General features: G+C 53.6%; 1 protein-coding gene across 3 annotated transcripts; it reads left to right on the forward strand.

Annotated features, from left to right (window-relative positions):
* KLHDC3 (kelch domain containing 3) lies at window positions 1–27,617 on the forward strand. 3 transcript variants are annotated; one of them, XM_014962435.1, is made up of 11 exons: window positions 1–213; window positions 9,547–9,778; window positions 12,170–12,346; window positions 14,650–14,765; window positions 15,810–15,881; window positions 16,108–16,321; window positions 16,606–16,692; window positions 19,424–19,532; window positions 25,842–25,915; window positions 27,007–27,085; window positions 27,312–27,617. In XM_014962435.1, the coding sequence occupies exons 2-11, from the start codon at window positions 9,625–9,627 to the stop codon at window positions 27,376–27,378; spliced, it is 1,149 nt and encodes a 382-aa protein (XP_014817921.1). In that variant the 5' UTR covers window positions 1–213; window positions 9,547–9,624; the 3' UTR covers window positions 27,379–27,617. The 3 variants fall into 3 exon arrangements, with proteins under 3 accessions (XP_014817921.1, XP_014817922.1, XP_014817923.1); XM_014962436.1 differs by lacking the exon at window positions 1–213 and adding an exon at window positions 2,115–2,224; XM_014962437.1 differs by lacking the exon at window positions 1–213 and adding an exon at window positions 2,250–2,350.

The following is a 27,617-nucleotide window of genomic DNA, read 5'->3' on the forward strand; positions in this document are numbered from 1 at the left end:
AGCGGGACAGGGCGAGGCGCCCCCCCCGGGGGGAAGGGAGAGGGGCGGTGGGGGCCTGGGCCTGCCACCCTCGGAGGGCCCCTGCGGGGCCGTACCGCCCCGGCGGGGGAGGGCGCCCGCGGTCCCGGGCGGGGCGGCGCCGGACTACAAATCCCAGGGAGCGGCGGGGACGGTCGTTGAAGCGGGGTTGCCGGGCCGCCTTCCCGCCGCCAGGTACGGGGCTGGGGCTGAGGGGGACCGGGGGCTGAGGGGGTCCGGGTGGCGGTGGAGCTGTGGTGGGGGGCTGGAGCTACCGCCGAGTCCCCCCCTCTGTGAGTGCTGAGCCCCCCTCCGTGAGGGCCGAGTCCGTCGCTGTCGGCCGTGGGGCGGCCCTGAGGGGGGTACCCGTGAGGGGGCTACCAGCCCACCCTCCCTCCGGGGGCTGCCCGCCGTCTCCTCGCCCCGCCGGGCCTTCCCCGCTCTGTCCCCGCGGGGCTCGGGGCCCTTGAGGCTCCCAGCCGGGCTTGGCCGTTGCGGTGGGTTCGGGGGACTTGGCGCCTGGGCCTTCCCAGTCCCCCTTTCCCCCCCCCGGCAGCGCCGAGGCCGGTACCGGGGAGCCCGGGTAATGGCTGGGCTCCTCGTTAAGCTGTCACCTCGGCTGCCCCCTGCCCGCTCCCTCCCGGGGGCGGCCGCCCTCGGCGGGGCAGAAACAGCTCGACCAGAGGCCGAGGGAGATTCCTGACAGGGAGGAAAGGGGACGAGGGGGTCAGGGAAGGGGCGGTGGGGTTTGGGGGGCGAGGTGGGGAAAGGAAAAAGGGTGGGGACCGGGGGCTGAGGGGGTCCGGGTGGCGGTGGAGCTGTGGTGGGGGGCTGGAGCTACCGCCGAGTCCCCCCCTCTGTGAGTGCTGAGCCCCCCTCCGTGAGGGCCGAGTCCGTCGCTGTCGGCCGTGGGGCGGCCCTGAGGGGGGTACCCGTGAGGGGGCTACCAGCCCACCCTCCCTCCGGGGGCTGCCCGCCGTCTCCTCGCCCCGCCGGGCCTTCCCCGCTCTGTCCCCGCGGGGCTCGGGGCCCTTGAGGCTCCCAGCCGGGCTTGGCCGTTGCGGTGGGTTCGGGGGACTTGGCGCCTGGGCCTTCCCAGTCCCCCTTTCCCCCCCCCGGCAGCGCCGAGGCCGGTACCGGGGAGCCCGGGTAATGGCTGGGCTCCTCGTTAAGCTGTCACCTCGGCTGCCCCCTGCCCGCTCCCTCCCGGGGGCGGCCGCCCTCGGCGGGGCAGAAACAGCTCGACCAGAGGCCGAGGGAGATTCCTGACAGGGAGGAAAGGGGACGAGGGGGTCAGGGAAGGGGCGGTGGGGTTTGGGGGGCGAGGTGGGGAAAGGAAAAAGGGTCTGGGATTGTCTGGGAAGCGGCGGTGGGGTTTGGGGGTGCGAGGTGAGGAAAGGGAGAAGGAGAAGGGATTATTCAGAAGCAGCAGTGGGGTTTAGGGGGCGAGGTGAGAAAAGGGAGGAGGGTCAGGGATTGTCTGGGAAGGGGTGATGGGGTTTGGGGGGCAAGGTGAGGAAAGGGAGAAGGAGAAGGGATTATTTGGAAGTGGCGGTGGGGTTTAGGGGGCGAGGTGAGGAAAGGAAAAAGGGTCTGGAATTGTCTGGGAAGGGGTGGTGGGGTTTGGGGGTATGAGGTGAGGAGAAGAAGGGATTATTCGGAAGCGGTGGTGGGGTTTGGGGGGCAAGGTAAGGAAAGGGAGGGAGAAGGGTCGGGATCTCTGGGAAGGGGTGGTAGGGTTTGGGTTTGAGGTGAGGAAAGGGAGAAGGGATTATTCGGAAGCAGCAGTGGGGTTTGGGGTCAAGGTGAGGAAAGGGAGGAGGGTCTGGGATTGTCTGGGAAGGGGCGATGGGGTTTGGGGGGCGAGGTGAAGAACAGGAGAAGGGTCAGGATCTTTGGGAAGGGGCGGTGGGGTTTGGGGGGTGAGGTGAGGAAAGGGAGAAGGTGCAGCATCTCAGCTGGGCTTGGGGGCAAAAGCCTGGCGGGGGGGTGGGCAAAATATTTGGGCAAAAATTAAGGAGAGGGGTGTCGGGGAGCTGTTTTAGCACCGTCTCGTTTACTGGCGCTGAAATTGCCTTGCCCGGTGTCCAAGCCTCTGAATGTGCAAGCTTGCAGTTTCAGGCTGCCTTAGCATAAATAGTCAAAGCATCAGATAAATGTCAGGCACGGGCGAAGAAAGCGGGCTGTTCTCGTGCTGTCGCTAACAGTAAGTTGGATGCGCTTGAAATAGAACGGTCTATATGGCCTGCTGTGAGCTGGCAGGGCTATTTTAGGTGTTACTAAACCTTGGGGCTGGCATCTTTTGGGAGACGGGGACCGAGGCGGCCACACGGTAGGATTTGCTCTCTGGAGAGAGCTTTGCAGGGGCAGTCGGGCTGCTGTGCTTGGGGTGGTGCTGTAATTCTGGGGGTGACAGAGCCAGCCCTTGAAAATCTGGGCCACCTTCTGCTGGGGTTCCCCCCTGCTTTGCTGTAGGAATTGACTGCAGCAAGGCTAAGCTGAGCAGCTTTCAGAAATGGCTCTGGGTTTCTTTCTGTGTGAGAAGAGGAACGAGGCAGCCCAGTGGGCTCCCTTTGCGCAAAGAAGCGGATCCAAGGATGTATATTTTTGTTCTGAGATTATCATCTGGGTGCTGTACTTGGGGGATGGTCAGCAGCTTCCTGTCTCGAATTAAATGTTTTCATAGTTACTGGTAGGGACTGAAAATAGAAAATCTGAAGCCAATAGAACAAACAGCTGAAAAATCTGACTGTAAAAACCATAATTACTGTTTGTTTGGGATTTTTTTTTTTCCCCAACTATGTTTGCTCAAGTCACCACAGCAGTTTGGGAAGGTATGCTAGTGGGAAATTGTGGAGAGGTTTTTCTGGTGGTCTCAGGTGGCTCTGTGCTGTGCTGGTAGACTCTTGTCAGGTGTAAACTCAGTTAGGAGGAAGGTTCTTTCAGGCGTTACGTGTGTCTTCAGACGACAGCGCAGCCAGAGATTTGGGAGTGTTGTCCATAGGTGCTGTATTCAAAGAGCTGACTTAAATTCTGATTGTTCCCTTGCTTAGTGCTGAAACGCCCCTGGGGAATTGCTGCTCTCCCTTTGCTGGCTGTCGACGCTGGTGAAGAACAAGGTGTCAAAGGGCGTCCATAGCTATTTCTCTGCTAACAGGCTTGTGATCTTCCACTTGTGGTCAGGTGTCACACCTGACCGCAGTGACAGAGCCAGCCTGTGGTCACCCCACGGCTCTTGTTGCACAACTTTACCCTGGAAGTTGTTACCTGGGCTTGTGGTGCTGCGGGAGGGCTTGGGGCATTTCTGTGGGACCACAGCAGGTTGTTTGGAGCGCTCTTTTAATTTTAGCCTCCCTGCGTTTGGTGGCACGGGAACAGCTCGTCGCTCTGCTCGCTTAATTTCCAGCATCATCAGCATCAGGTGCTTCAGCAGCAGGTGAAGTGGAACCTGATTTTTAGAAACGTTCTTATTCCTGGCAATTAATGACAGGATTTCAGGGTTTCAACCCGAATTTCCTCTGCATTCTCTGTGCTTGACTGTAACTCTGGATAAGATGATGCCAGACCAGGGAAATGGGGGGTCGTGAAGATTGGGTGGTTGCCTGTATGAGTGCAAAATGAAATGAACTAGATCTATTAGTTTTTTGGAGAGATGGAGAGCTGATGTGTGTATGGGTGAAAGCAAGTGGTGGCTTCAACACAAGTAGATGTGCTGCTCTCTGAAGGGACCCCGAGAGTGTGGATGTGTTGTGTACGTGTGTGTGTTCGGGAAGCCCCCCATGCATCGCTTCTCCCAGCTGAGATTTGGGGAAGAGAGGCAGCCAGAGCTTCCTGATGTAAGGTGAGGGAACACGTATGGAGCTAACAAAGCGTGTGGGAGCACAGTTTCCTTGGTTTTGTTCCATCTAGAAAAATCTTTCCCGGTTTAAGAAACCTGTGTTTGTTTTGACAGAGCTTTTTGGTCTCCCTGTAAGTATATAGTCATAGTTGCTGGGGGGCGTTGGGGCCCGATTCCAGCTGAACGTGCTAAATCTGAGATGCCTCAGACCTTCAACCAGCTTCTACTGTGGACACAGATGAACCACAGAGCCTGCTCTAAAAGAGGTGCAGCTCCAGGGAGGAAAGAGGTGGCTCAGCAGGATCCAGAAAAGGGACACAGGCTTAGCTCAGCGTCTGCAGGAATCCGTGGAGAAGGTGAGCCTTCTACAGTTGGGCTCCTCTGACTTTTGGCAGTAGCAATAACTTCTGTGACTTAAGTGATTCAAGCTTCACTTTTCCCCCGTGTGAGAGCCCTTTCTGTGATCTGTGATGAATGTGTCACCAACTGCCCCTGAGTGAAAAGCACCTGGTTTGCTTCAGCTTGGATGTGTGCCGCCCCAGTGCCCTCCTGGTTCTCTGGTACAATTTACCTCTTCTCAGTATTTTTGTGTTTTATAGCCTATCCCCCTGTTGCTGGTGTGCTAAACTTGAAATCAGAGAATGTATTTTGCGGCACTTAATGTTGTGTAGTTGGGAGAAATTGTTAATAAATTCTTTCGTAGCAGTTTTGCTGTTCCCTTCTCCCCCTGGCTGTGCCTCCTGTAATCCTTAACGAAATCTAAGGCAACGCCGCTTAATGTCAAGTGTATTAATGTCTCCTATTAAAAAGTCCTCATAGGAATGAGGTTGGAAAGGGGTGTATTGATGTCCTCCTTTATATCGTAGAAATCATCGTTGGAAAACAAAACCTGAACTGGAACTTAACAGCCTGCATAGTTGTAGGACAGAAAATAAAATCATTTTTTGAGGGAGGGGGGGGGAAAAGTCAACTTGTATTTGAAGATAGTGCAGAGAAGGGAGTTGCAGGAGGAAAATTGGCTTTGGGACAGAAGACTGCTCTGATGAAACGATTTCCAAGAAAGGCAGGAGAGGAGAGGCTGGAGCTGGATGCAGAAAGCATGGGGGGAAGCAGGGGGGTCCCCAGGAGACAGGGCTGTGAGGCTGCACAGGGAGGAGGACCTGTGTGTGGCCAAAAAGAGGAGAACAAGCACTTGGCAATGGCGGGAAGATGTTGTGACAGTTTTGGGGTTGGGTTGTGGCCGGTGGCAGAAGAGGAAGATGGAGTCTGGCTGGATGTTTTTGTGATGGCGTAGAGAAGAGAGCGCCCGGGTTTGGAAAAAAAAAAAAAAAATCCCTTGGCAGCTTGTTAAATCCTGTGTTTTCCTTTGCCTTTTAATATATGATCCTGTAAGGATTGCTTCACGCTGCTGATTGTTTTCTTTTCGTAAAGCGGACGAGCGTTTCTCCCCACCCTGGGTCTGTGGAGCAGCAGCAAGAGGCCGTGCTGACCCAGCTGTGTCTCTGCTCTGAAGGGGGATCCCCCCTCCCAAGCCCAGGTGAAACCTCAACCCCACCATACGTACCACCACCTGCCTCCTGGGAAGGGCTCACGTCTGGAAAAACCTTTCCCAGGAATTGTAATTGTAGGAAACTTAACATTGCAACATCACCAACATCATTTCCGACGGTGTAACCAGCTGGGCCTTGAGCTGCTGCCTCTTGGTTTGACCAGATTAATGGTTTAGGATGTGCAGCCTTCGTTTCCTATGATTAATCTTAATTATGAAGCCATTTGAGCAGGGTAGCCGGGCTCCTGTTGGGGTGGAAGGACCAACGTCCTGCTCCGGCAGTGGCATGCTCCTTTGGCATGCAGCTTGAGTCAGCTCCCAAGGGTGAAGAAGAGTTTTTTTTCCAAAAAAAAACCCCTCTTTTTTTGGCAAAAAGAAAAGGCAAGTGGCTTGGTAGGATTCCTGCAGGCCATGCCAGGCTGCTGTGCACCTCCAACCCCGGGAGGAGCCAAGTGGAGAACTTGGAAGTCGGAGTCATCCTCTTAATCTTCCAGGATCGGGCTCAGCCTGAAGGGTGTTGAAAATATTGACACCGGTGATAAAGTCCAGTTAAGCTCCTGTAAGAGGAGTCTCTTACAGAAACACTTAACCAAGAAGCGATTTGGAGGATAATATTGGTTTGATTTTTATTTTTTTTTTTTTTAGTGATAACTCATGACTGAGGCAAGAAACAGATTTAGAAATGTGAAGCCTTCGAAATAGCCTGAAAGGTGACTTTGGTGGTCTCCATGGAAACTCAAATGTTCTGTAGCTTTGCGGAGGATTTGTACAAGAGGTGCTGCCTGGCTTCAAAAAAAAAAAAAGTAATTAAAGAAAAACCCAACAAAACCAAACCTGCCAAATCTGAATTTGGGTTGGTCCCAGCCGTGCGGTGAAGCATGGCCTGTAGCAGAAGGAGGCTGTTCCTGGGCCCTTCTAGAGCAGCTCTGCTGGAGAAGAGCTTGAGATTACTTTTCTGGGTTGCTGGCGGCAGTTTAGGTGATGGTGGTTGCTGTTAAGAAGCAGTAGCTTCTCAGGAGGCATTCCTTGGTCCGTGGTTGTCCGTTACCAGACTGCAGGATGCTCTCTGTTCAGACTTTGCAGGTGTTCTGTTGCCATAATGTTCAGGTACAGAGCATGCTCTGACTGCCGGTCTCTATTTTGGGAAATTTCAAAAGGAATTACTCCCATTTTGTTGAGATTTTCTGAGATTGGGGGTGTTGGTGGACGAGAAGCTCACCATGAGCCGGCAGTGTGCACTGGCAGCCCAGAAAGCCAACCCCATCCTGGGCTGCATCAAGAGAAGTGTGGCTAGCAGGGCCAAGGAGGGGATTCTGCCCCTCTGCTCTGCGCTCCTGAGACCCCACCTGGAGCTCTGTGTCCAGCTCTGGAGTCCTCAGCACACGAAGGACATGGACCTGTTGGAACAGGTTCAGCAGAGGGCCACGAAGATGATCAGAGGGATGGTTATGCCTCTGCTATGGTTGAGAGAGTTGGGATTGTTCAGCCTGGAGAAGAGAAGGCTCTGGAGAGACCTTGGAGCAGCCTTCCAAGATCTGAAGGGAGCTCCAGGAGAGCTGGGGAGGGACTCTTTGTCAGGGAGTGCAGTGACAGGACAAGGGGGAACGGTTTTAAATTGGAAGAGGGGAGATTTAGATGAGATACCAGCAAGAAATTCTTTGCTGTGAGGGGGGTGAGGCACTGGAAGAGGTTGCCCAGAGAAGCTGTGGCTGCCCCGTCCCTGGAGGGGTTCAAGGCCAGACTGGATGGGGCTTGGAGCAACCTGGTCTGGTGGGAGGTGTCCGTGCCCAGGGCAGGGGGGTTGGAGCTTGATGATCTTTAAAGTCCCTTCAAACTCTCACCATTCTATGATTTAGGAGCTCTGGAATGAGGCGACTGGTTCCTGGGTATGGTTTTGAACTGGCTGTGGTCCGCGTGGCTGGAGCTGGAAGCCTGAGCTCTGTTCCATGCCCAGAGCTCCCTGTTGAGCTGCAACTCTGACTCTTTGTGCAGGTGGGGATAAAATGGAATTGTGCAGGTGGGAATTGTGTAGGAGCTGTTGGTGACCAGGCTGCTGGTGGGCCATAAGGATGCTTGGGTTGTGAGCGGTGGTTCTGCTTGGCTGAAGGACCGGAGGAGACCAGCCTCCTCGCTGCTCTCCAGCTACATCGGAAACTTTGAATGGGAGAAAAGTTCTCCTTGTGAAAACTTGCTGCTTTCCAAAAAAAGGACAGAGAAAATGTGTAGGAATTTTAGTCCTCGTTCTAAGGCATCTGCAAAAAGTCCCTGCATTCTGCAAATGCTAAAACTGGTTGTGGGGTGGGTGCGTGCTGACTGCATCTTCCAAGAAACTAGGACCAAGGAGTAAAAATGAGAATTTTCTTTAGGATGTCTGAAACTCTGATGTCTCGTCCAATGGCTGTTGTTCAGCTGGGGAAGAAACTGTTAAAGAATTGAACTGACCTCGCTTTTTCAGTCCTGGACAGGACGGTGCTCCATATTCTCAGATCCAGAGGGAATTCTCTGGAAAAAATCAGCTGCAGTGACTTCTCCAAGAACTGATTGAAGCCATCTGTTTGAAACATGAAACATACCAGTTTTTAACTGAGATATCATCAGGACAAGGGGTAACGGTTTTAAACTGAAAGAGGGGAGATTCAGATTAGATCTTAGGAAGAAATTCTTTGCTGTGAGGGTGGTGAGACACTGGAAGAGGTTGCCCAGAGAAGCTGTGGCTGCCCCATCCCTGGAGGGGTTCAAGGCCAGGCTGGATGGGGCTTGGAGCAACCTGGTCTGGTAGGAGGTGTCCCTGATCATGGCAGGGGGGCTGGAGCTGGATGATCTTTAAGGTCCCTTCCAACCCAAACCGTTCTATGATTCTATATGATGTTACAAAATTTTCATAGTTACATGTGGATTTTCTGGGGGGGGGAAGGCTTTATTCTGTTCATTAGCGAACAGCTTTCTCCCCAGACAAGGGTGTTTCTGGTCTCTTGTGTTTAATTAAGCTGGGCCCTCGTGCTCAAATCATTAAGTCCAAAAGCTAGTGGTTGTAGTCCACCCCAAATCATTGAGTCCAAAAGCTAGTGGTTGTAGTCCACCCCCGTAACTGGGAAGCCGGTTGCTTTAGGGAGGGTGTATTTCTTTGGGTGCTGGTGTTGGTTGTTTTTATCTATCTATTTTCCTCTGCTGCTTCTCACGACTGCCTCGGAGAGCGCGCTCTCTTCCCTCTGGCTCTGTTCTTTTCACCTTCACAGTTGGCTCTCGCCGTGTTTTCATTCATGCGGACAAATTGTTCTGGCGTGTACATGACCGGGGCACGGCCGGGCGCGCAGCACTCGCTTGCCTTTGCCAAAGGTGCTTGGCTTGGGCTGCCCCTGCGGCCACCCTGAGGTGGTGGTTTTTTATTTGGTAAGCGAGGACATCTCTGCTTTCTCTTCCCAGCCTTGCTCAGGTTTCGGTACCTGCCCCGTGTCTCCTTCCCAAGGAGAGAGTAAAACCATCTCCATTGGGAGGTAGATGAGTGATTTCCTCCCCCTCTGCTCTGCCCTGGGGAGGCCCCATCTGGAGCACTGGGACCAGTTGTGGGCTCCCCAGTTCCAGAAGGACAGGGAACTGCTGGAGAGGGGACAGCAGAGGGCTATGAAGATGATGAGGGGCCTGGAGCATCTCCCTTACGAGGAGAGGCTGAGGGACTTGGGTCTTTTTAGTCTGGAGAAGAGAAGGCTGAGGGGGGATCTGATCAATGCTTATAAATACTTAAAGGGAGGGTGTCAGGAGGATGGTGCCGGTCTTTTTTCAGTGGTGCCCAGGGACAGGACAAGAGGAAATGGGCACCAACTTGAATAGAATAAGTTCCACCTAAAGATGAGGAGGAACTTCTTTCCTGTGAGGGTACCAGAGCCCTGGCAGAGGCTGCCCAGGGAGGTGGTGGAGTCTCCTTCTCTGGAGACATTCAAACCCCACCTGGACACGTTCCTGTGCAACCTGCTCTGGGTGGACCTGCTTTGGCAGGGGGTTGGACTAGATGATCTTCCTTCTAACTCCATACCACTCTGTGATTCTGTGATACAGCAATGTGACCTTTGTGGTTGGTGTTCAAGGAAGGTAGGAAGACCTGTGAGATCGGTTGTGTCATTTTAGCATTCTGTCTCTCTTACAGAGCCAGGTGACGTGGTGGTGGCCCAGGAAGCATGCGGTTGTGGTGTTGGGGACCCTGAAGACTGGCTCGCAGGGAGGAATGCTACGGTGGGCAGTGCACTTGGAAGGTGGGCCGCGGAGGGTGAACCATGCGGCCGTGGCCGTTGGGCACAAAGTCTATTCCTTTGGTGGATATTGTTCTGGAGAAGACTATGAGACTCTGCGACAGATCGACGTCCATGTTTTCAATGCAGGTAAACGTGCGCTTGTGGTGGGCGAAGGAGTGGCTTGCTGGACTCGGTTATTGGTTTTCTTGCCCACTGCTCCTTAGCAACATACACTCTGTAACATGCTGTCTGACTCTTAATTTCCAAAAAAAAGTTACCAGTTTAGATGGGAGCCTCTTCCCTTGTGCAGCCCTGTATTTTCAGCTTCAGGGGCAGGGCGCGGAGGGCCTGTAGTTCAGCAGACTGCTGGGATAAGGACACCCTAGAAGTAACCACGTAGCCAGTGGTTTGGTTTGTCCTTGTTTGCCACAAACACTAACTCAACTAGGTGAAAAGAGGTGGTATTTAGCTGGCTAAGCGCCCCCCCCCCCCCCCCCTGTGACCATGCTCAGCTGCCCCTACCGTGCAAGGGGTAGGGTGGGAGCCCATGCACTCTGTTATGTCTCCGGGTTCAGACTCTTGAGCTGTTTCCCTGTGGGGGGAAACAGCACGATGGAGTCAGGAGGGGCACGTGGCTAGGATGGAGGCCTTCCCCTTTTGGCAGCAGCTGTGATGCAGATTCACAAGGTGGCTTAGCAAAGAAACGAGAGCTGGAGCTGTTTGTGTAGGGAAAGCCAGTATCTGTTAGGTGGCTGAGTCTGGAGGCCATGACTGTGGTGGGAGAGGGTAGGGTGTGTTTCTTGATTCAGTGCTCTTTGAACTGGAGAGGTTACTGAACAGGGAGGTGGCTGAAAAACTGCAGACGTGCTTGAATGGGTCCAGCTGAGCAGAGACAAGAGCGGAGAGCCAGTGACCAGTTTTGCAGACATGCTGAAAGCTCTCCTAAAACGCAGGTGGCATGTAGGTAAAACTAGTTTGTCTGTAAGATGCAGTGAATTGGCTCCTCTCAATCTGACTGTGGAGAAGACTGACTTGTGCAGTACTGGATGAAGGCCTTGGTTGCACAGGGCTGCCAAGGTAACCTGCTCATTTGCTCCTGTGCAACCTGCTCTGGGTGGACCTGCTCTGGCAGGAGGGTTGGACTAGATGATCTCCAGAGGTCCCTTCCAACCCCATGTGATTCTGTAGCTCAGGATCTTGTCAACAAGAGCATTTGTCTCTGTTCAGAGGCTGGGCTCTCGTGCTCAAGGCAGTTGAACATTGCAGCTTGTAAAACGTGACAGTAGAGCACTGCTCTTATGGTGGAAGCATAATTACTGTCCCCAAAGGAATGCTCTTGCATTGTCTTCCCTTCTTACCACTCCCAAATATTAAAGGGTCATGATGCTGCAGCCACCATGTGGGAGGTGGCACTGGCTTCCCAAGCCCTTGCTCAGTTAGCATTGCCAGGCTCCAGTGCTAAAGCCAAGATACCAACTTTTGGATGATTTCTATCCATCTTCCAAAGAGGCAGACTGTGCTTTAGGTAGGGAACATCCCTTCTAGCTTGACTTTAGCATTGGCTGTGCTTCCTCAGTACCCTTTCTGCCTCTGGGGTAAGATGCTCAGTGTTTTAAGATGCCTGAGCCTTTCACTTTCCCTATGTTAGTATTTCAGGCTGTTTTCTGCTACGTTTTGTGTTATCTCCACGTTGAAAACAGAACCGGAGGCTGTACGTGTGGTAGAGGGAGGGTGCGTGGGTGCTTTTATGTAATGGCCGTGTAACACTCGCTGTGACTCTTGCACTGTCATTAAACCCTGTAATACCTGTTGTCTGCTCTGGCCACCGATGAACATGACAATGCAGGCTGCCAGGAAGGAGAACCTGCAATCACAAGGAGCTCCTATTAGTAACACAAGGGTTAGCAGGAAGAACTCGGGTATGGATGGGGGTGAAGGAGGCAGACAGCTGGCTCATCTAAAGCCTAAAAACCAAAACAAAAGCAAACAAACCCTGTTGCTACAAAGCTGCTGTATTGCTTTGCTTAAACTGCACTACTCCAAGTCCAAACGATGCCTTCAGGTGGGTTCCCGTTGCTGCAGTGAATTATTTATTCCTGTGCTGCCCATTGTTCCAGCTTGGACTCTCTTCAAAAACATCACTAGCCTGAATTAGTGTTTGCATTCATTATCACCTCTGCACTTTTTCCTTTCCCCATTTTTTTTTTTTCTCTGTGTGTGTGTGTGTGTGCTGTACCTTCACTCACAGTCTAGGATGAGCCAGAGTGGAAACCTCTTCAGTATAACTGGTGCAGAATGGAGCCTATTTCTGTCCAGAGTCCTCTGGTGGTGCTTCTGCTCTCTCCTGTGACAAACTATGCTTCCATATTCCTTAAATAGCTACTACTCAGGGTCAGACACAGCTTTGTCTTCTTCACTAGACTGCTTCTCACCTCGTCACAGTGGGAGGAAAAAAAAGAGCCTTGCAGGATGAGCTGTGACCTGTGTGCACGTGTAGCGGGCTTAGCATTTGACATGGCCTCAAACTTCTGCTTTCAGTGTCTCTGCGCTGGATCAAGCTGCCTCCAGTGTGGACAAACAGCCGGGACCACGTGAGAGAGGTGCCCTACATGAGGTATGGGCACTCAGCAGTGCTCATAGATGACATCGTCTACATATGGGGCGGTCGCAACGACACTGAGGGAGCCTGCAACGTGCTTTATGCCTTTGATGTCAGTAAGTTCCAGCTTCTCACTCTTCTTTGTCACAACTGCCTTTGAGACCTTCTTTCTGCCCCATCGCCCTGCTCCCCGACTTGTTTTGCTCCTCAACAGTCTCTCAACAAAGTGACAGTCTGGAGTAAATGGTGCAAACGGGGAATTGGTGTTGCTGGCTGTAAGTTTAGAAGGGGAGCAAGGGTGGCCAACGTATCTGCACACTTGACTCTCTGTGAAAACCCTTGAACAGAGGTTACTGAGCTTGTCTAACAGTGGAACTGGTTTTAATTTTTCTGTCAGCCTTGTGTGCTCTCTCTGATAGTAAGTACAACTGAAGCGTTCTTTGTGTGTGACACATTATTCCTTACTGTGGCTGAAGGCTGCAGCAAGAAGGGGCTAGAAGCTCTCGAGGACTGCTGTTCCTCTGCAGGGTGGTCCTTCTTTCTGAAACACAAAGGGGAGTGAGGAATAAAACACCGTAGTAGTCAGGGACAGGATGGCAAAATAAGTGAAGGCATGAGTCAAGTTAGATAAATCTGAAAGATAAACTCCTCAAGCCTTTCAGTTGGCTTCTCCATAGTGCTGCTGGAGCACCTGGGGAGAGCAGGTACCAGCAGGAACCGGGTGGACAAGAGTGTCAGGAAAGGAAAGGAGTACATCTGGATTCTGGAGGCAAGTCCATCTAAATACTGACCAGTAACTGGTTTGCTGGGTTTGCAAGGAAACCACTCGCCCTGGTGCTTGGTCATGGATTCCCTTCTTCTCCAGGAAATGTCTCAGAGCTGCTCTCCGAGCGCAGGGTCTCCCCCTTCCCCTGACACATGCAGCTGGGAAGCCACCAGTAAAACCTCTGCCTATGCAGGGGCCTTGTAGTGGGAGCCGCCTGGTCTCCCTGCCAAACTCCAGCTCTTTAGCATGAAGTGAAAATTAAGGGAAAGGCCAGACTTCAGCCCTGCTCCAAAAACCCTCTGCAGCTGTCTGTACACGTTGTGCCTGTCCCCTGCCAATCCTGGAAAGTGAGGCTGGCAGTCACAGTCCTGCATCTGTGGTGCAAGTTCCACCCTGGGAGTTGCATCAGGCTGGATAAAGTCCTGACTGAGTGCAATTTTTGTCCCCGGGGTTACCGAGCAGATCACAAGTCGAGGTCTTTGCCACCTCTAAGGTGATGTGTTGGGTGAGCTCTTGCTGCTACCCTGTGACTGGGCTCGGAAGCAGCCCCGTGAAGGGAAGGAACTCGATAGCCCCTGCAGCTTTCTCACTAGAGGCTGCCCAGGGATTCTTGTTGACCTTGCAAGCCCCTTTGTCTGGTTCCAGCTGGAGCCTGAGGTGGATCCCTGTGGCCGCGGGCCAAGTTCAGAGAAGTTACCCTCGTGAAGAATTTTCCTTTGGCTCCAATATTATCACCTCCTGAAATAAGCGCCGCTCTTGGCAGCTTGCAGTGAGGGAGGGTGGTGGGAATGTCTCTTGCTGCCTTGGGGCTTATCTGTGCCTCTCCGGGCTCTCGGGACAGGTGCCTGTTTGCACTTGGCAGCGAGTCACTGGCTTGGCTCCATGTTGCCCTGGCACGGAGCACAGCTCTGGCTGGATTTTTAAAGTCCTCTCCTAAATCAAGCCAACCCCTGGGGCTTGCCGGGCTAAGGGGCTGAATCCAGCCGGTGCAGGGACATGGGGGAGCGACACGAAGGGAAAACAGTGAAGGGTGTAGAGCGAGGAAGGCTCCCCTCAAAGAGGGGACGTGACTGGAACAAGCAGGAGGAGATAAGATAGGGAGAGCTGGGCTGTAGAGGTGGGGATGTACGCAGTAGCTCTGTTGACGCGATGAGCTTGTGGTTAAAGTGACTTCATGCCTGGATTGGAGAGCTGTTTTCCCTCGGTGGGTTAGTCAGCATCCCCGCGCCGGGAGGTCAGTTCAGCCACTTAGTGTCCTTGCTTCGTTGTAATTGCAAGCTGTAAATGCGGAGTTGATACGTGACTCCCAAGTAGGCTTTGCAAGGGATTAAATAAAAATAACATTGCTCAAGCAGTGCTGTGCTACTCACACTTAAAACGTGAGCTGGTTTTGGTCAGGTCAGACAGAGTCAGCGGCCGTGCCCAGGACCTGAGACCTCTGTCCCCGAGGTCTGTGGACCTCTGTCACTCCACTCTGCGGAGGTTTGGGCAGGTAGCCTTGCCTGAAAGAAGCCTGCAGCCTCTCCGGAGAAGCAGGTGCCGTGGGTGAAAGAGAGAAGGATTTCTGTCTTAAAAATGCAAAACGGTAGTAAAGAGCTATCCCATCCCAACGCCTACTGTATTTTCTTAGCGCTGCCTCCCGTTTTGTTTCAGACACGCACAAGTGGTTCACGCCAAAGGTGTCTGGAATGGTCCCAGGAGCGAGAGATGGGCACTCAGCTTGTGTCCTGGCAAAGAGCATGTTTATCTTCGGAGGCTATGAACAGCTGGTGAGTTAGTCTCTCTAACTGTTATTTGGCAATCCTGTTGGGAAAGAGGGTGTTCCTACCCGGGACATCGGTGTAGAGAGTAGACAGGGGCATGTTTGTGTCCATAGTTGCTTTCATTTTATAACTTGGCAAAGTTACGGCATTAATCACCCAGGTTATGCTCGTTGTTTTGCAGAGAAGATGGTTGGGAAAGTAGGCCTAAAAAAATGTTAAGACTTTTTTTCTTCCCCAAACATACAGAGGTAAAAATATAGATTTGATTTTTTTTTTCTTTTATATATATATTTTTTTTTCTGGCTTATCCCTCAGCCAAATTCAGGTAGATAAATACGTAACATTTTTAACAAATATATATTGATCTATGTTTACTTCAGTTTGGCTGAGAAATGAGCCAGAAAAGTCACTTTCCAATGTCTGCAGTGTTGCTGCGAGGTTTTGTCCTAATCTGGGGCATGTTCCCTATATTCTATACCTGCTCTCACGTCTTGCTGATGCCCTCCATGAAACACTTGCCCTCCCATTAAGAATACCTGGAGCTATAGGTCATCCTGCGCTGGCTGTCAGCGTGTCTAATGCTCCTTTGAGCAAATCCTTACGTGCTAATCTTTGGAAGTGGGTAAATGTCATTCCAGCCTACTGCCAAGCTCCAGAAAACCTCTGCAAAGTCACATCTATTTATTTGGAAGAAATCTGGGTAATCTTAGCTTCTACTTCTCAATCAGGTGGCCTTAGCAAAGCCAGTTAGTGCCCCTTTCTTCTGTCACTGCACGGAGCAGAGGCAGGGTTCTGCTGTGACTTGTTTGCAGGACAGCCTTGGGGGAAGGAAGTGAAGACCAAATAAATAGGAAGGCTCAGGGAGATACGCAATACTTTGGAGAAGAAATGGGCTTTGCCTCCCTCTTGTTAAGTGTGCTGCCTACCCCGACCTTTTGGAGCAAGCACCATGTCTTTTAGGAAGTCCTGACTCCAAAGGGATACTCCAAGGCTGTAGGACAACATCTTTCCTGGGACCAGATGTGACCAGGCTGCTCTGTTGTCTTCCAGGCTGACTGCTTTTCGAATGATATCCATAAATTGGACACCACAAACATGATGTGGACCTTAATCTCTGCCAAGGTCAGTGTCTGTTTTTCACTCTGGGTTGGGGAGGATATCTCATACCTGCTGTTCTCTGGGATAGCTGCCCACGCTTGTCTCACAGCTTCTGTCTGCTGTGGCTGGGATCTGCAGGAGGGGAAGTTCTCCAGGAGAAGGCAGCCACCCCATCTCCTCCCTCAAGATGTGTCATCTCCCTGGTTAGTGTGCATTCTTTCTCTTACTCTGTTTTACTCTGTCCCTGCAGGGTACACCAGCTCGCTGGAGAGATTTCCATTCAGCTACCATCATTGGAACAAAGATGTATGTGTTTGGTGGCAGAGCTGATCGTTTTGGGCCCTTTCACTCCAACAATGAGATCTACTGCAACCGCATTAAAGTTTTTGATACAGAAACAAACTCCTGGCTGGACTCTCCTCCAACTCCGGTGCTACCTGAAGGCCGGCGGAGCCATTCAGCATGTGAGTGTGGCTCTGCTGAGCCAGGAGGACAGTGGAAGGAAATTCCTGCCTGCTTCAGAAGGGGTGTTGGGTCTGCTGGGTGGAGATGTGGGGGGTGGAGAGGGCCTGGCTTCTGTGGAAAGCCGCTGCCCACCAAAAAGCCTTGCACGTAGCCCTGCATGTGAAGGTGATGTAAGCAAAAGTGGATAACCAGCACCATTTTGCTCTGTGTTTGATGTTGGGAGAGGGACCTGCTTGGGCTCTACCTTGGGTGGCACGCTGATGTCTATGCTTACTCCCCACAGTCAGCTACAACGGGGAGCTGTATGTATTTGGTGGCTACAACGCACGCCTGAACAGACATTTCCACGACCTCTGGAAATTCAATCCAGGTATTTATGCTTTTAACTTCTTGCAGTGATCATGCTCAAGGCCCTCAAGTGTGTTGGGTGTGCTCTCTCCAAGGGCTAGAAGCCGGCCTGGGGGAATGGCTCTTCTGACAGCATCGATATGAACTTGCTACCGTGCTTGGGACCCCTGTTCCTCCTCAGCCTGTCTCCAAATTTCAGTTAGAAAGTGTTAAAGTGTTGCTGAAAGACACAGCTAATCAAAGGGTGGTTGGCAAAACTTTGTCTTCTTAAATATGCAGAATTGTTGGCAGAAAAGATGATACAGAGAAGCAATGGGGTTTGGGGAGCCAGAGACCATAGCTAGGGAAACCACTCAACTTGAGCTGCAGGATCACCATACCACTCTCTCTTCACTGAATTTTCACTGAATTTCACTGAGTTTTTAGAGTTGGAAAGGACCATAGATCATCTAGTCCAACTCCCCTGCTGAAGCAGGATTGCCTAGAGCTTGTCAGAGCATGTTACTCAGGAGCATCCAGGTGGGGCTTGAAGATCTCCAGAGAAGGGGACTCCACGACCTCCCTGGGCAGCCTCTGCCAGGGCTCTGTCACCCTCACTGTGAAGTTTTTCCTCAGATTTGAGTGGAACCTCTTATGTTCCAGCTTGTGCCCGTTGCCCCTCATCCTCTCACTGGGAACCACTGAAAAGAGTCTGGTTCCATCCTCCTTCGACCCACCCTTTAGGTACTTATAGGCATTGATAAGGTCTCCCCTCAGCCTTCTCTTCTCCAGACTAAAGAGCTCCAGCTCTCTCAGCCTTTCCTCATCAGGGAGATGCTCCAATCCCTCCAGCATCTTTGTTGCCCTACACTGGACTCTCTCCAGCAGTTCCCTGTCTCTCTTGAACTGGGGAGCCCAGAACTGGACGCAGGATTCCAGTTGTGGCCTCCCCAGTGCAGAGCAGAGGGGGAGAATGACCTCCCTCCACCTCCTGGCCACACTCTTCCCTCTGCAGCCCAGGATCCCATTGGCCCTCTTGGCCACAAGAGCACACTGCTTGCTCATTGTCATTTTGATCTTGTACCAGACCCAACTGTGCAGCAGAAGGGGTATTTCTTCAGCTGGTACCCTGAATATCAGTCAACCTGTGAGCTGCTTCTGGGTCCTCAGACGCTTTTTGCAGTCCGTTAGACTGATTTTTTGTTTCCTAATTGCTTTGTGTAGCAAAGTTACCTCAGAGCAGCCAACTTGCGGCTGCCCAAGCTGATCTAGGAGCTAGTGTGAGAGCTCCTGAAGGTTTCAGTGCTGTGCGTTAGTGATTAATCACTCCTCAGCATCCTTGCCACAGAGAGCAGCAAGGACAAAGGCTGCTGTCTTCTCCTCCATCTGGTCCTGCTTCCCTCACACAGGCGAGCTGTCTGCCAGGACGCTCTGCATTCCCAATGGCTGCCAGCAGATGGAGCTGGCTCCTGGGTCTTCTCCCTCCAGACCAGGACCTCGGCAGGGTGCTGGGGGCAGGAGGCTGCCTGCTCACACAAATTCACAGATTCTTCATGGTTAGAAAGGACCTCTGAGATCACCGAGTCCAACCATACACACAAAAAAGAGCCCCACAATCTCGGGCACTAGAGCACGCCCTGAAGTGCCATGTCTATACATTTCGTAAATCCCTCCAGGGATGGGGACTCCACCACCTCCCTGGGCAGGCTCTTCCAGTGCCTGACCACCCTCTCAGCAAAGTCATTCTTCCCAATATCTCATCTAACCCTCCCCTGCCCCAACTTCAGACCATTTCCTCTGCTCCTGTCCTTATTCCCTTGGGAGAAGAGGCCAACCCCCACCTCTCTACACCCTCCTTTCAGGGAGTCGTAGAGGGCAATGAGGTCTCCCCTCAGCCTCCTCCTCTCCAAACTAAACATGCCCAGTTCCCTCAGCCTCTCCTCGTAGGATTTGTTCTCCAGACCCCTCATCAGCTTGGTGGCTCTCCTCTGGACATGCTCCAGTGCTCAATGTCCTTCTTGTAGTGAGGGGCCCAGAACTGAACCCAGCCCTGGAGGTGAGGCCTCACCAGTGCCCAGGACAGAGGCACCATCACTGCCCTGCTCCTGCTGGCCACACTGGTCCTGATACAAGCCAGGATGCTGTTGGCCTTCTTGGCTACCTGGGCACTCTACTGGCTCCTGTTCAGCCGGCTGTCCACCAACACCCCCAGGTCCTTTTCTTCTGGGCAGCTTTCCAGCCACTCTTCCCCCAGCCTGTAGTGTTGTTTGGGAGCTCTGGAGCTCTGCCCCGTACCAAGGTCCCTGTGACGTCCGACCGTGGCAGCCTGTGGGTCCTGGCACCCAGGCTTTGCCAAGGAAAAGGCAAACCTTTCAAAACCTGCAACTCCCGTCTCAGCAGGTCGTGCCTGGCATCTGAGCAACCCTCTAGTAACAGTACCAAGGTCCCTGTGACGTCCGACCGTGGCAGCCTGTGGGTCCTGGCACCCAGGCTTTGCCAAGGAAAAGGCAAACCTTTCAAAACCTGCAACTCCCGTCTCAGCAGGTCGTGCCTGGCATCTGAGCAACCCTCTAGTAACAACCTCATGGAAGTGCATCATTTTGTCGCTAGCGAGGAGGCGGACAGGGAGGGTGGATGTTGGTTAGATGACATCTGTGGGGCAGCAGGCCTCCTGTTTTGCTGTGATCCGTTTAAAATCCATAACCTGCTTTATACCCAGATCTTGGCCAGGCTCTTGTGACAAGCTGCTGCACTCTTTTTCTTCCACCCTTTAGTTTCTCTTTCTTGGAGGAAGATCGAGCCCAAGGGGAAAGGCCCATGTCCTCGACGCCGGCAGTGCTGCTGCAGAGTGGGGGACAAAATCATTCTCTTTGGAGGCACCAGGTGAGTTGTGTGGGGTGGCTCTGGGAGAGGCTTTGCTGTTCCTTTCGGCACAGCGTCCCTCCATGCTCTTCCCCGTGCTGTAGCTGTAGCCAGATGCACTTGAGAGGCACAGGACAACTGCCTCCATCTACCTTACAAGTGTAAGAAATCGTGGAGATTTTAAAAAAGCTGAAGGGGGGGATTAAAGATGTGATGTAAGATTGTAAAGCACCTGGTGACAAGCCTCCTTGCACCAGTAGAGGCAGGAGTATGGAACATGCTGTTCAGAGGGAGCCGTGCAGTCGTCAAGCTTTCTGTGAGAGATGTGGTGGGGAGTTGGGGAGGAGATCCTGCCATCAGAAGGACACGTGTCCTGCTCTGCTCTGCTCTAGCTGATCTCAGACTAGCTTCCCCTCCCCTACAAGCTGCCCTGCTTCTCCCACCAGTTTGTTTCTTTCATTGGAAAGTGGGGGGTCAGCTCAGCCGAGAGCTCTTTGAGGAGCCCATACACATGACAAGGCAACGTTTCCTTCTGTGCCAGTGTTCCTCAGCAAAGTTTCCATTCACAAAAGGGACCTGGTGTTAAGGATTTAGCTGTCAAACACTGGAAGTGATACTGTCAGGGTGTGGGACAGTTGGCTGCGGCCAAAAGCCATAACAGCTGCTAGAAGAAAGGAAGTGGCCCATCACCAGGACACTCTGTGCTGTCTGGAATGACAAATTGCAGCTCTGGAGCAGAAACCCTGTTTGCCAGCATCTACCTTGCAGACACATCTGAAATGCTTTCAGCCCTCCACGTGGTTTGGAAAACTTCAGGGATTTCTCTGGGATGGTGGATTTTCGGAGATACTTGTGAAGACAGGTTGGGGCAGAGGACAAGGTGGGACAGGTTCTGCTGGTGGGCTGACCTATAGCAGTGTGTGATGGAGTCAAGGGCCTTCAAGGGGGTGCTTGGGGGGTGTGTGGTTGGTTGTAGAATGTCCGTGTGGGTGTGAGGGACTGCTTAGTGCAGGTGAGGTGTGCGGAGGCGCTGAGTTTATCTAGTCTCCTCAACAGATACTGCGTGCTGCGCTGTCCAGTAGGAGGCTTGGTAGGGCTTGATGGCAGTTTTGGATGCTCTCGGGTGCTTCAGTGTGAATTTGTGTTACAGCAGCAGCCAACCTCTGACGTTAAACCCAGGCACTCCTTGGAAATGCCAGCAAGCCACGACAAATGTGACAGCAGCCTTTTGGAGTTTGGTTTACCTCTGCCAGCCAGGCAAGGCAGCAGCACCCTCTTCTTTTTCACTGAACGCCTTCTGTGTTCAATTTGTCCCTTAATCCAAGCTCAACCCCGACGCAGGCCGGTTCATCAGCGCTGCTTTGGGACGGGAAGAGCTGCTGGCAGCCAGGAATGCAGCCTGTTTGGACTGGAGGGGAGGGTCTTGCAGGCTGGGGAAGGAGTACAGAGAGAGAGAGAGGACTGTGCTCGCTTCCTGTAACAGTTATCAGGTGTATTCTGGAGCTGCCTGGCGAGATAAGAAGTTTTCCAGGAAGTCGTTGTAATGGAGAACTCCCTGTGGTCCTGCCTCCTGACCTGCCCTCCCTGCCTGGGGAGGGGGAGGGGGTGAGCACGGCGCAGGGGGTCTGGCAGGGGCTCCTTGGAGGATGAGCCAGAAAAATCCCTTTTGTGTCCTGCCTTTCCTTACAGGATTCACGTGCGCTGTTCAAGAGGCCCTTCTGCAGGGTGCCTGCTCCTGTAGCATCCAAAAGCTCGGTTTCTTTCCTAGTCCTGCCCCAGCTGAGGTGTCTCGCTGTGGCCAGCAGCAATCCTGTCACTTGTGTCCCATTCAAGTCACCAGGAAGTCATGTAGCTCTAAGCTCAGTGTTCAAGTCGAAGCTGGGGAGCCCTGGTCTGGTTTCTTCTTGAACCCACCAGCACTTAAGCATATGGGGACCATCAACAAAGGGGAATGAGGGGGAGAGGGAACACTCAGTCACAACAACCCCAGGCAGCGCTACAGGCTTGGGGAAGAGTGGCTGGGAAGCTGCCCAGAAGAAAAGGACCTGGGGGTGTTGGTGGACAGCCGGCTGAACAGGAGCCAGCAGTGTGTCCAGGTGGCCAAGAAGGCCAACAGCATCCTGGCTTGGATCAGGACCAGTGTGGCCAGCAGGAGCAGGGCAGTGATGGTGCCTCTGTCCTGGGCACTGGTGAGGCCTCACCTCGAGGGCTGGGTTCAGTTCTGGGCCCCTCACTACAAGAAGGACATTGAGGTGCTGGAGCGTGTCCAGAGGAGAGCCATCAAGGTGGTGAGGGGTCTGGAGAACAAATCCTACGAGGAGAGGCTGAGGGAGCTGGGCATGTTTAGTTTGGAGAAGAGGAGGCTGAGGGGAGACCTCATTGCCCTCTACGACTCCCTGAAAGGAGGGTGTAGAGAGGTGGGGGTTGGCCTCTTCTCCCAAGGGAATAAGGACAGGAGCAGAGGAAATGGTCTGAAGTTGGGGCAGGGGAGGTTTAGATGAGATATTGGGAAGAATGACTTTGCTGAGAGGGTGGTCAGGCACTGGAAGAGCCTGCCCAGGGAGGTGGTGGAGTCACCATCCCCGGAGGTATTTATGAAATGTGTAGACATGGCACTTCAGGGCGTGCTCTAGTGCCTGAGATTGTTGGTTTGTGTCTGTTTGTGAGGTTGGTTGGTTTGGGGTTTTTTTTTTTGGTTTGGTTTTTTTTGTGGTTGGACTGGATGATCTCAAAGGTCCTTTCCAACTGCAAAGATTCTGTGACTAAAACGGAGTTTAGCTGAAGAGGTGCTGATCCTGGTTTGGCTCCAGGCTGTGTCTTCCCTGGCAAGGCTTAGAAATGCCTGGCACTGGTGAGGGCGCAGGGGCTCTCGCCGGGTGCTTGTTGCAAGGTCCAAGAGTGTTTGCCAAGGTGCTGGAGTTGCCCTGCAGCTGGAACCAGCAGTTTTGCCAAACTCTGGCTGGCAAAGGGCTGCCCTGCACCCTGCCTCTGGCACCCTGCCAGAGTTGTGGCTCTCCTGGTCTTGAACTCCAGGCTTTCCCCTAGCTGCTTGCAGTTTGGAGATTAAAACCACAGACATGGTGCCTGCTGGCTTTCCTTTGTAAGATAAGGGATGGTCTAGGGTTTCCTGTGACGTGGATGTGAGATTAGATTGCGGTGTGGTGAGCTCGCAGGGGTGGAATTAAAGGGCCTCTTGCCCGTATCCGGGCAGATGGGAGCCATCAGCAACGGGTCTTCCCTGCCAGCAGTGAGCTGTGCCCCCCAGTTTGTGCTGGGAGGAGGGGGGGAGGAAGGGGGAGCAAGTACTGTCTCATGTCCCGTGAGGTGTGAAGCTTAGTGGATCATAGGTGGGGAAGCAAGTGACACTGAGGTGAGAAGTCACTGCATGAGGTCCCTAAGAAGTGAGGACACACTAAATTGCCTTGTGACAAACCAAAGCAGGACTTAAACTGCCTTTCCTTTCTTTCAAATTCTCCAAACGGCCATGGGGAGTGCTTTCCCCTGGTCCAAGCATGACTGTTGCAGCACAGGCTGGTGTCTCTGTGCTAGGGGAGGCAGTGACCAGTCTCTAAGGTGATTTGGCTGTTCCATCAAGACCTCAGAGGCAGGAAACCATAGGTGAAGCTGTCTGTTCTCTACAAATGCCTGAAGATGCAGTTCCTCACTAGTCCAGGACCAACATCAGATGGGAGTATGAACAAATTTGGATTAGTTCCTCACTAGTCCAGGACATCAGATGGGAGTATGAACAAATTTGGATTGGTTTAACACGACAGCTGCACTGGTCAGTGCATGACACATGTTCAGTTACAGCCTTCTGAAATCACGGAATTGTTGGAGTTGGAAGGAACCTTCTAGAGATCCTCCAGTCCAACTCCCCTGCCAAAGCAGGGCTGCCCAGGGCACATCACTCAGGAGCATCCAGGCAGGGCTTGAAGATCTCCAGAGAAGGGGACTCCACCACCTCCCTGGGCAGCCTCTGCCAGGGCTCTGCCACCCTCACCCCAAAGAAGTTCTTCCTCAGATTGGAGTGGAACTTCCCATGGTCCAGCTTGTGCCCGTTGCCCCTCGTCCTGTCACTGGGAACCACTGGAAAGAGTCCAGCTCCATCCTCCCTCAACCCACCCTTTAGATCCTTGTCAGCATGAAGAAGGTCTCCCCTCAGCCTTCTCTTCTCCAGGCTCAAGAGCCCCAGCTCTCTCAGCCTTTCCTCATCAGGGAGATGCTCCAATCCCTCCAGCATCTCTGTTGCCCTATGCTGGTGTCTCTCCAGTAGTTCCCCGTCCCTCTTGAACTGGGGAGCCCAGAACTGGACGCAGGATTCCAGTTGTGGCCTCCCCAGTGCAGAGCAGAGGGGGAGAAGTCAGCCCAATTCTCTGGAGTCACAACCCGGGAGCTGTGGAGCCCGATTCTCTGGAGTCACAACCCGGGAGCTGTGGCTGGAGCCCACAGCGATTCCCGAGTCAGACTGAGAAGTGGCTGTCCTTGCCCTGCCATGCAGATGTTTCCCAGCTGCTTTCTCTAGGCTTCTCTTAAAACACCTCAGTGGCCGTGCTGCAGTGGTTGCAGTAGACCTTAACCTCCTGAGGGCTGGGGCGATGAACAGCCTGTGGCTGGGCACAATCTCTTTCAAACCTCATGCTGTGGCGGGAGGCACACAGCTCCAGCTTCTGCAGCAGAACCCAAAAGCAGTCCCAAGTGCTGGGCTGGTCAGAGGAATGCCAGCTAATTTAAAAAAAAAAAAAAAAAAAAAAGGATGTTTTTCTGGCAGCAGCTTGAACTTCTGCAAAGCACCTTTCCTGTTGTCCACTGGGCTTATCACACTGGGACCAGTGCAGCGCTGGGGCAGCGTGGTCCAGCGTGTTGCTGCCTGTGTCCCCCCAGCAGCATGGGTGCTCCTGAGAGCTCCCAGACAGGAGGATCTAGCTCACAGGTTTCCATGGTGCCGTGCTTTGGGCAAACCGGGACGACACACGGCATGACTCATGAGTAACATATGGCGTGTGGCAGCCCTGCAGATGTCTCCTGCAGCCATGGGGAGCTAGAGCTGAGGTGGGCAGGGATGGCACAGCAGCGTTGTCCTGCTGCATACGGCTCCTCTTGTTGCTTCTGCAGGCTGCAGGACAATTTGGATGGCCACTAGCTACTTGCTGAGCCTGCCACCATCTCTGGTGGATACAGGTCATGGCTCCCATGATCTGCGCCCCTCCAGCACAACTAGAGAGCCTTGCAAAAAGTCTTCTTGGGTCTCCAGCTCATCTCACCTACCTCACTGGGGGACACCAGCACAGCTTTTTTGGACTTTGTGCTGTGCCACCGTGCGGTGTCTGGTTCTTCCTAGATCAGTTACCTGTCCCATGTGATGTTCTTCCAAATTCTTGTATTTCCCATTGTATGCCTTCCCTTGGCCATGAGGTGAAGCTGGCCTGAGGTCCGTAAAAGGACACAGTGAGGGCTGTGCCGTGCTGCCCCATGTGGTGTTTGGGACCAGGTAGGGTTGGGCTGACCCCTTCCTGCCCAGGCAGTTTTGTCTGTCTGTGTTTCCTGACATGTTACTAGGGCAGCCTTCCATGGTACAGCACTGCTGGGAAGGTGGTTAGTCTCCGGCAGTGCTCTGGGTTCTCCAGGGGATGCTGTAACATCCCTTCTCCAGCCTGCTCAGAGTCATCCTCAGCCTCATCCCGGGGTTCAGCTTTGCCTCTCTGAGTAGAGCTTTTTGGAGGGTGGGATCCAGTGGAATTGCAGAGCAAACAGAGCCCTGAAACAAGCTTCTGGTCTGGAGACAGCTGTTTCCCATCACCCTTCTCATGCCCCGAAGGTGGGTGCCACAGTTCTGGGAGAGGCCCCGAGGTTGCTCAGTTGTTGGAGAGTGTTTTGGGAGGAACCTGGGGAAGGAGGAGGGTGAAACCAGCCAGAAGCTTGTCAATGTACAAGAAGGGAAAAGGGTCGTTCCCTGTAAAGTGGGACCTGTGTTTGGAGATGCAGCAAAGTAACAGAGGCAGGTGAGGTGAGGGGGAGGCTTGCAGCTGGAGTCATCGTGGCCGTGTGTGAAGAGGTGGCAGCTCCTCCATTCCCTAGCTTGCAGAGGAGATGGTGTGTGTTTGTGCCCCCCTGACTCTGTGCAGCTCTCTGAGGAGCTGGGAGAGCGATGGCTTTGGGTGCTGCTGGGGGAAGCAGAGGGACAGGAGGGATCAGAGGGCCCCAAGATGGGGCAGGCAGGCAGGCCAGGAACAGTCCTGGGGTTGCTCAGTCCGTGGAGAACCCAAGGGACCATAACCGGTGTACAAGCGTTTTGACAACTGACTGACCCACTTTGTTTGGCTTCTGCAGCCCGTCTCCAGAGGAAGGAATGGGTGATGAATTCGACCTGATGGATCACTCGGATCTCTACATCCTCGACTTCAGTACGTGAGCCCTCCCTGCCCAGCTTGCACCTCTCACCACGAGGTGCCCTGTGAGCAGGCCCTGCTGTGAAGCACTGTACCGTGTCCTACCTGGCTCTAGGTCCCTGCCTCTAGGAGCCACATGGCTGTCTCTGGCTGGTGTACATGCTTTAAGGCTGACCAGCTGGAGATGCAGCTGCACTTGTGGGCCTGAGCCGGGCTCATGGCTCTTCATGCACTCACAGAATTGTCAGAGTTGGAAGGGACCTTCTAGAGATCCTCCAGTCCAACTCTCCTGCCAAAGCAGGGCTGCCCAGAGCACATCACTCAGGAGCATCCAGGCGGGGCTTGAAGATCTCCAGAGAAGGGGACTCCACACCCTCCCTGGGCAGCCTCTGCCAGGGCTCTGCCACCCTCACCCCAAACAAGTTCTTCCTCACATTGGAGTGGAACTTCCCATGGTCCAGCTTGTGCCCGTTGCCCCTCGTCCTGTCACTGGGAACCACTGGAAAGAGTCCGGCTCCATCCTCCCTCAACCCACCCTTTAGATCCTTGTCAGCATGAATAAGGTCTCCCCTCAGCCTTCTCTTCTCCAGGCTCAAGAGCCCCAGCTCTCTCAGCCTTTCCTCATCAGGGAGATGCTCCAATCCCTCCAGCATCTCTGTTGCCCTACGCTGGACTCTCTCCAGCAGTTCCCTGTCTCTCTGGAACTGGGGAGCCCAGAACTGGATGCAGGATTCCAGTTGTGGCCTCCCCAGTGCAGAGCAGAGGGGGAGAATGACCTCCCTCAACCTGCTGGCCACACTCTTCCCTCTGCAGCCCAGGATCCCATTGGCCTCTTGGCCACAAGGGCCCATTGCTGGCTCATGGATGGTTTACTCTCCACCAGGACCCCCAGATCCTTCTCCTCAGAAGTGCACTCCTTCACAGAGATTTCTTGTGGGAGCACAGAAAACTGCTCCACTCTGTCCCTGCCGTGCACCCTTTTCTTGTCCCTGGGAGGGATGGCTGGGGTGCTCTGCCCTGTTCCCTGTAGCACTGATTGCACTGTGTCTGGACCCCCCGTGGTGTCCAGGTGAGCCCTGCTGTGGCTAACTGCCCTCTCTCTGCAGGCCCCAGCCTCAAGACGCTGTGTAAGCTGGCAGTGATTCAGTACAGCCTGGACCAGTCCTGCCTTCCCCACGACATCAGGTACAGCGTGCCTTGCTGGGAGGTCACCCTATGGGTGCTCCCTGTCCTTGGGGTGCTCCAGCCCTGGCTGAGGACTCCCTGGGGCTCTCCCTGGGCACTGTGCAGCTTCGGGGCGGGCTGGGCTGGAGACCACAGCCGAGGCTGGTGTGCAGCAGAGCTGCTCCAGCCGTGGGGCCCTGCGTTGGTGCTTTCTCTCAGTGTTCCCCATCCCATTGGTGTGTTACAGATGGGAGCTCTCGGCCATGACAACAAACAGCACCATCAGCCGCCCCATCGTCTCCTCCCAGGGCTGACGCCGGCTCATCCCTCTACCACCCTAACCCTCGGCCCCTCCACACGCTGACCTCTTGCTCCACTGCCTGCATGAGTGTTTTTTTGCCCTTTCAAGCAAGGAACGTGTGAGCTCAGTCTGTCTCGCCCTCGCCAGGCCTCCCTCTGCCCTTGTCACGCTTTGGGCAGCACGAGTGTGCAGGCAGAGCAGGCCCCCGGGGGAAGAAATCGTCTTACCCCAACAAATACAACTGTGAACTCC

The sequence above is a fragment of the Calidris pugnax genome, unplaced genomic scaffold (genome assembly GCF_001431845.1).
Source record: "Calidris pugnax isolate Ruff unplaced genomic scaffold, ASM143184v1 scaffold147, whole genome shotgun sequence".
Lineage (NCBI taxonomy): Eukaryota > Metazoa > Chordata > Aves > Charadriiformes > Scolopacidae > Calidris > Calidris pugnax.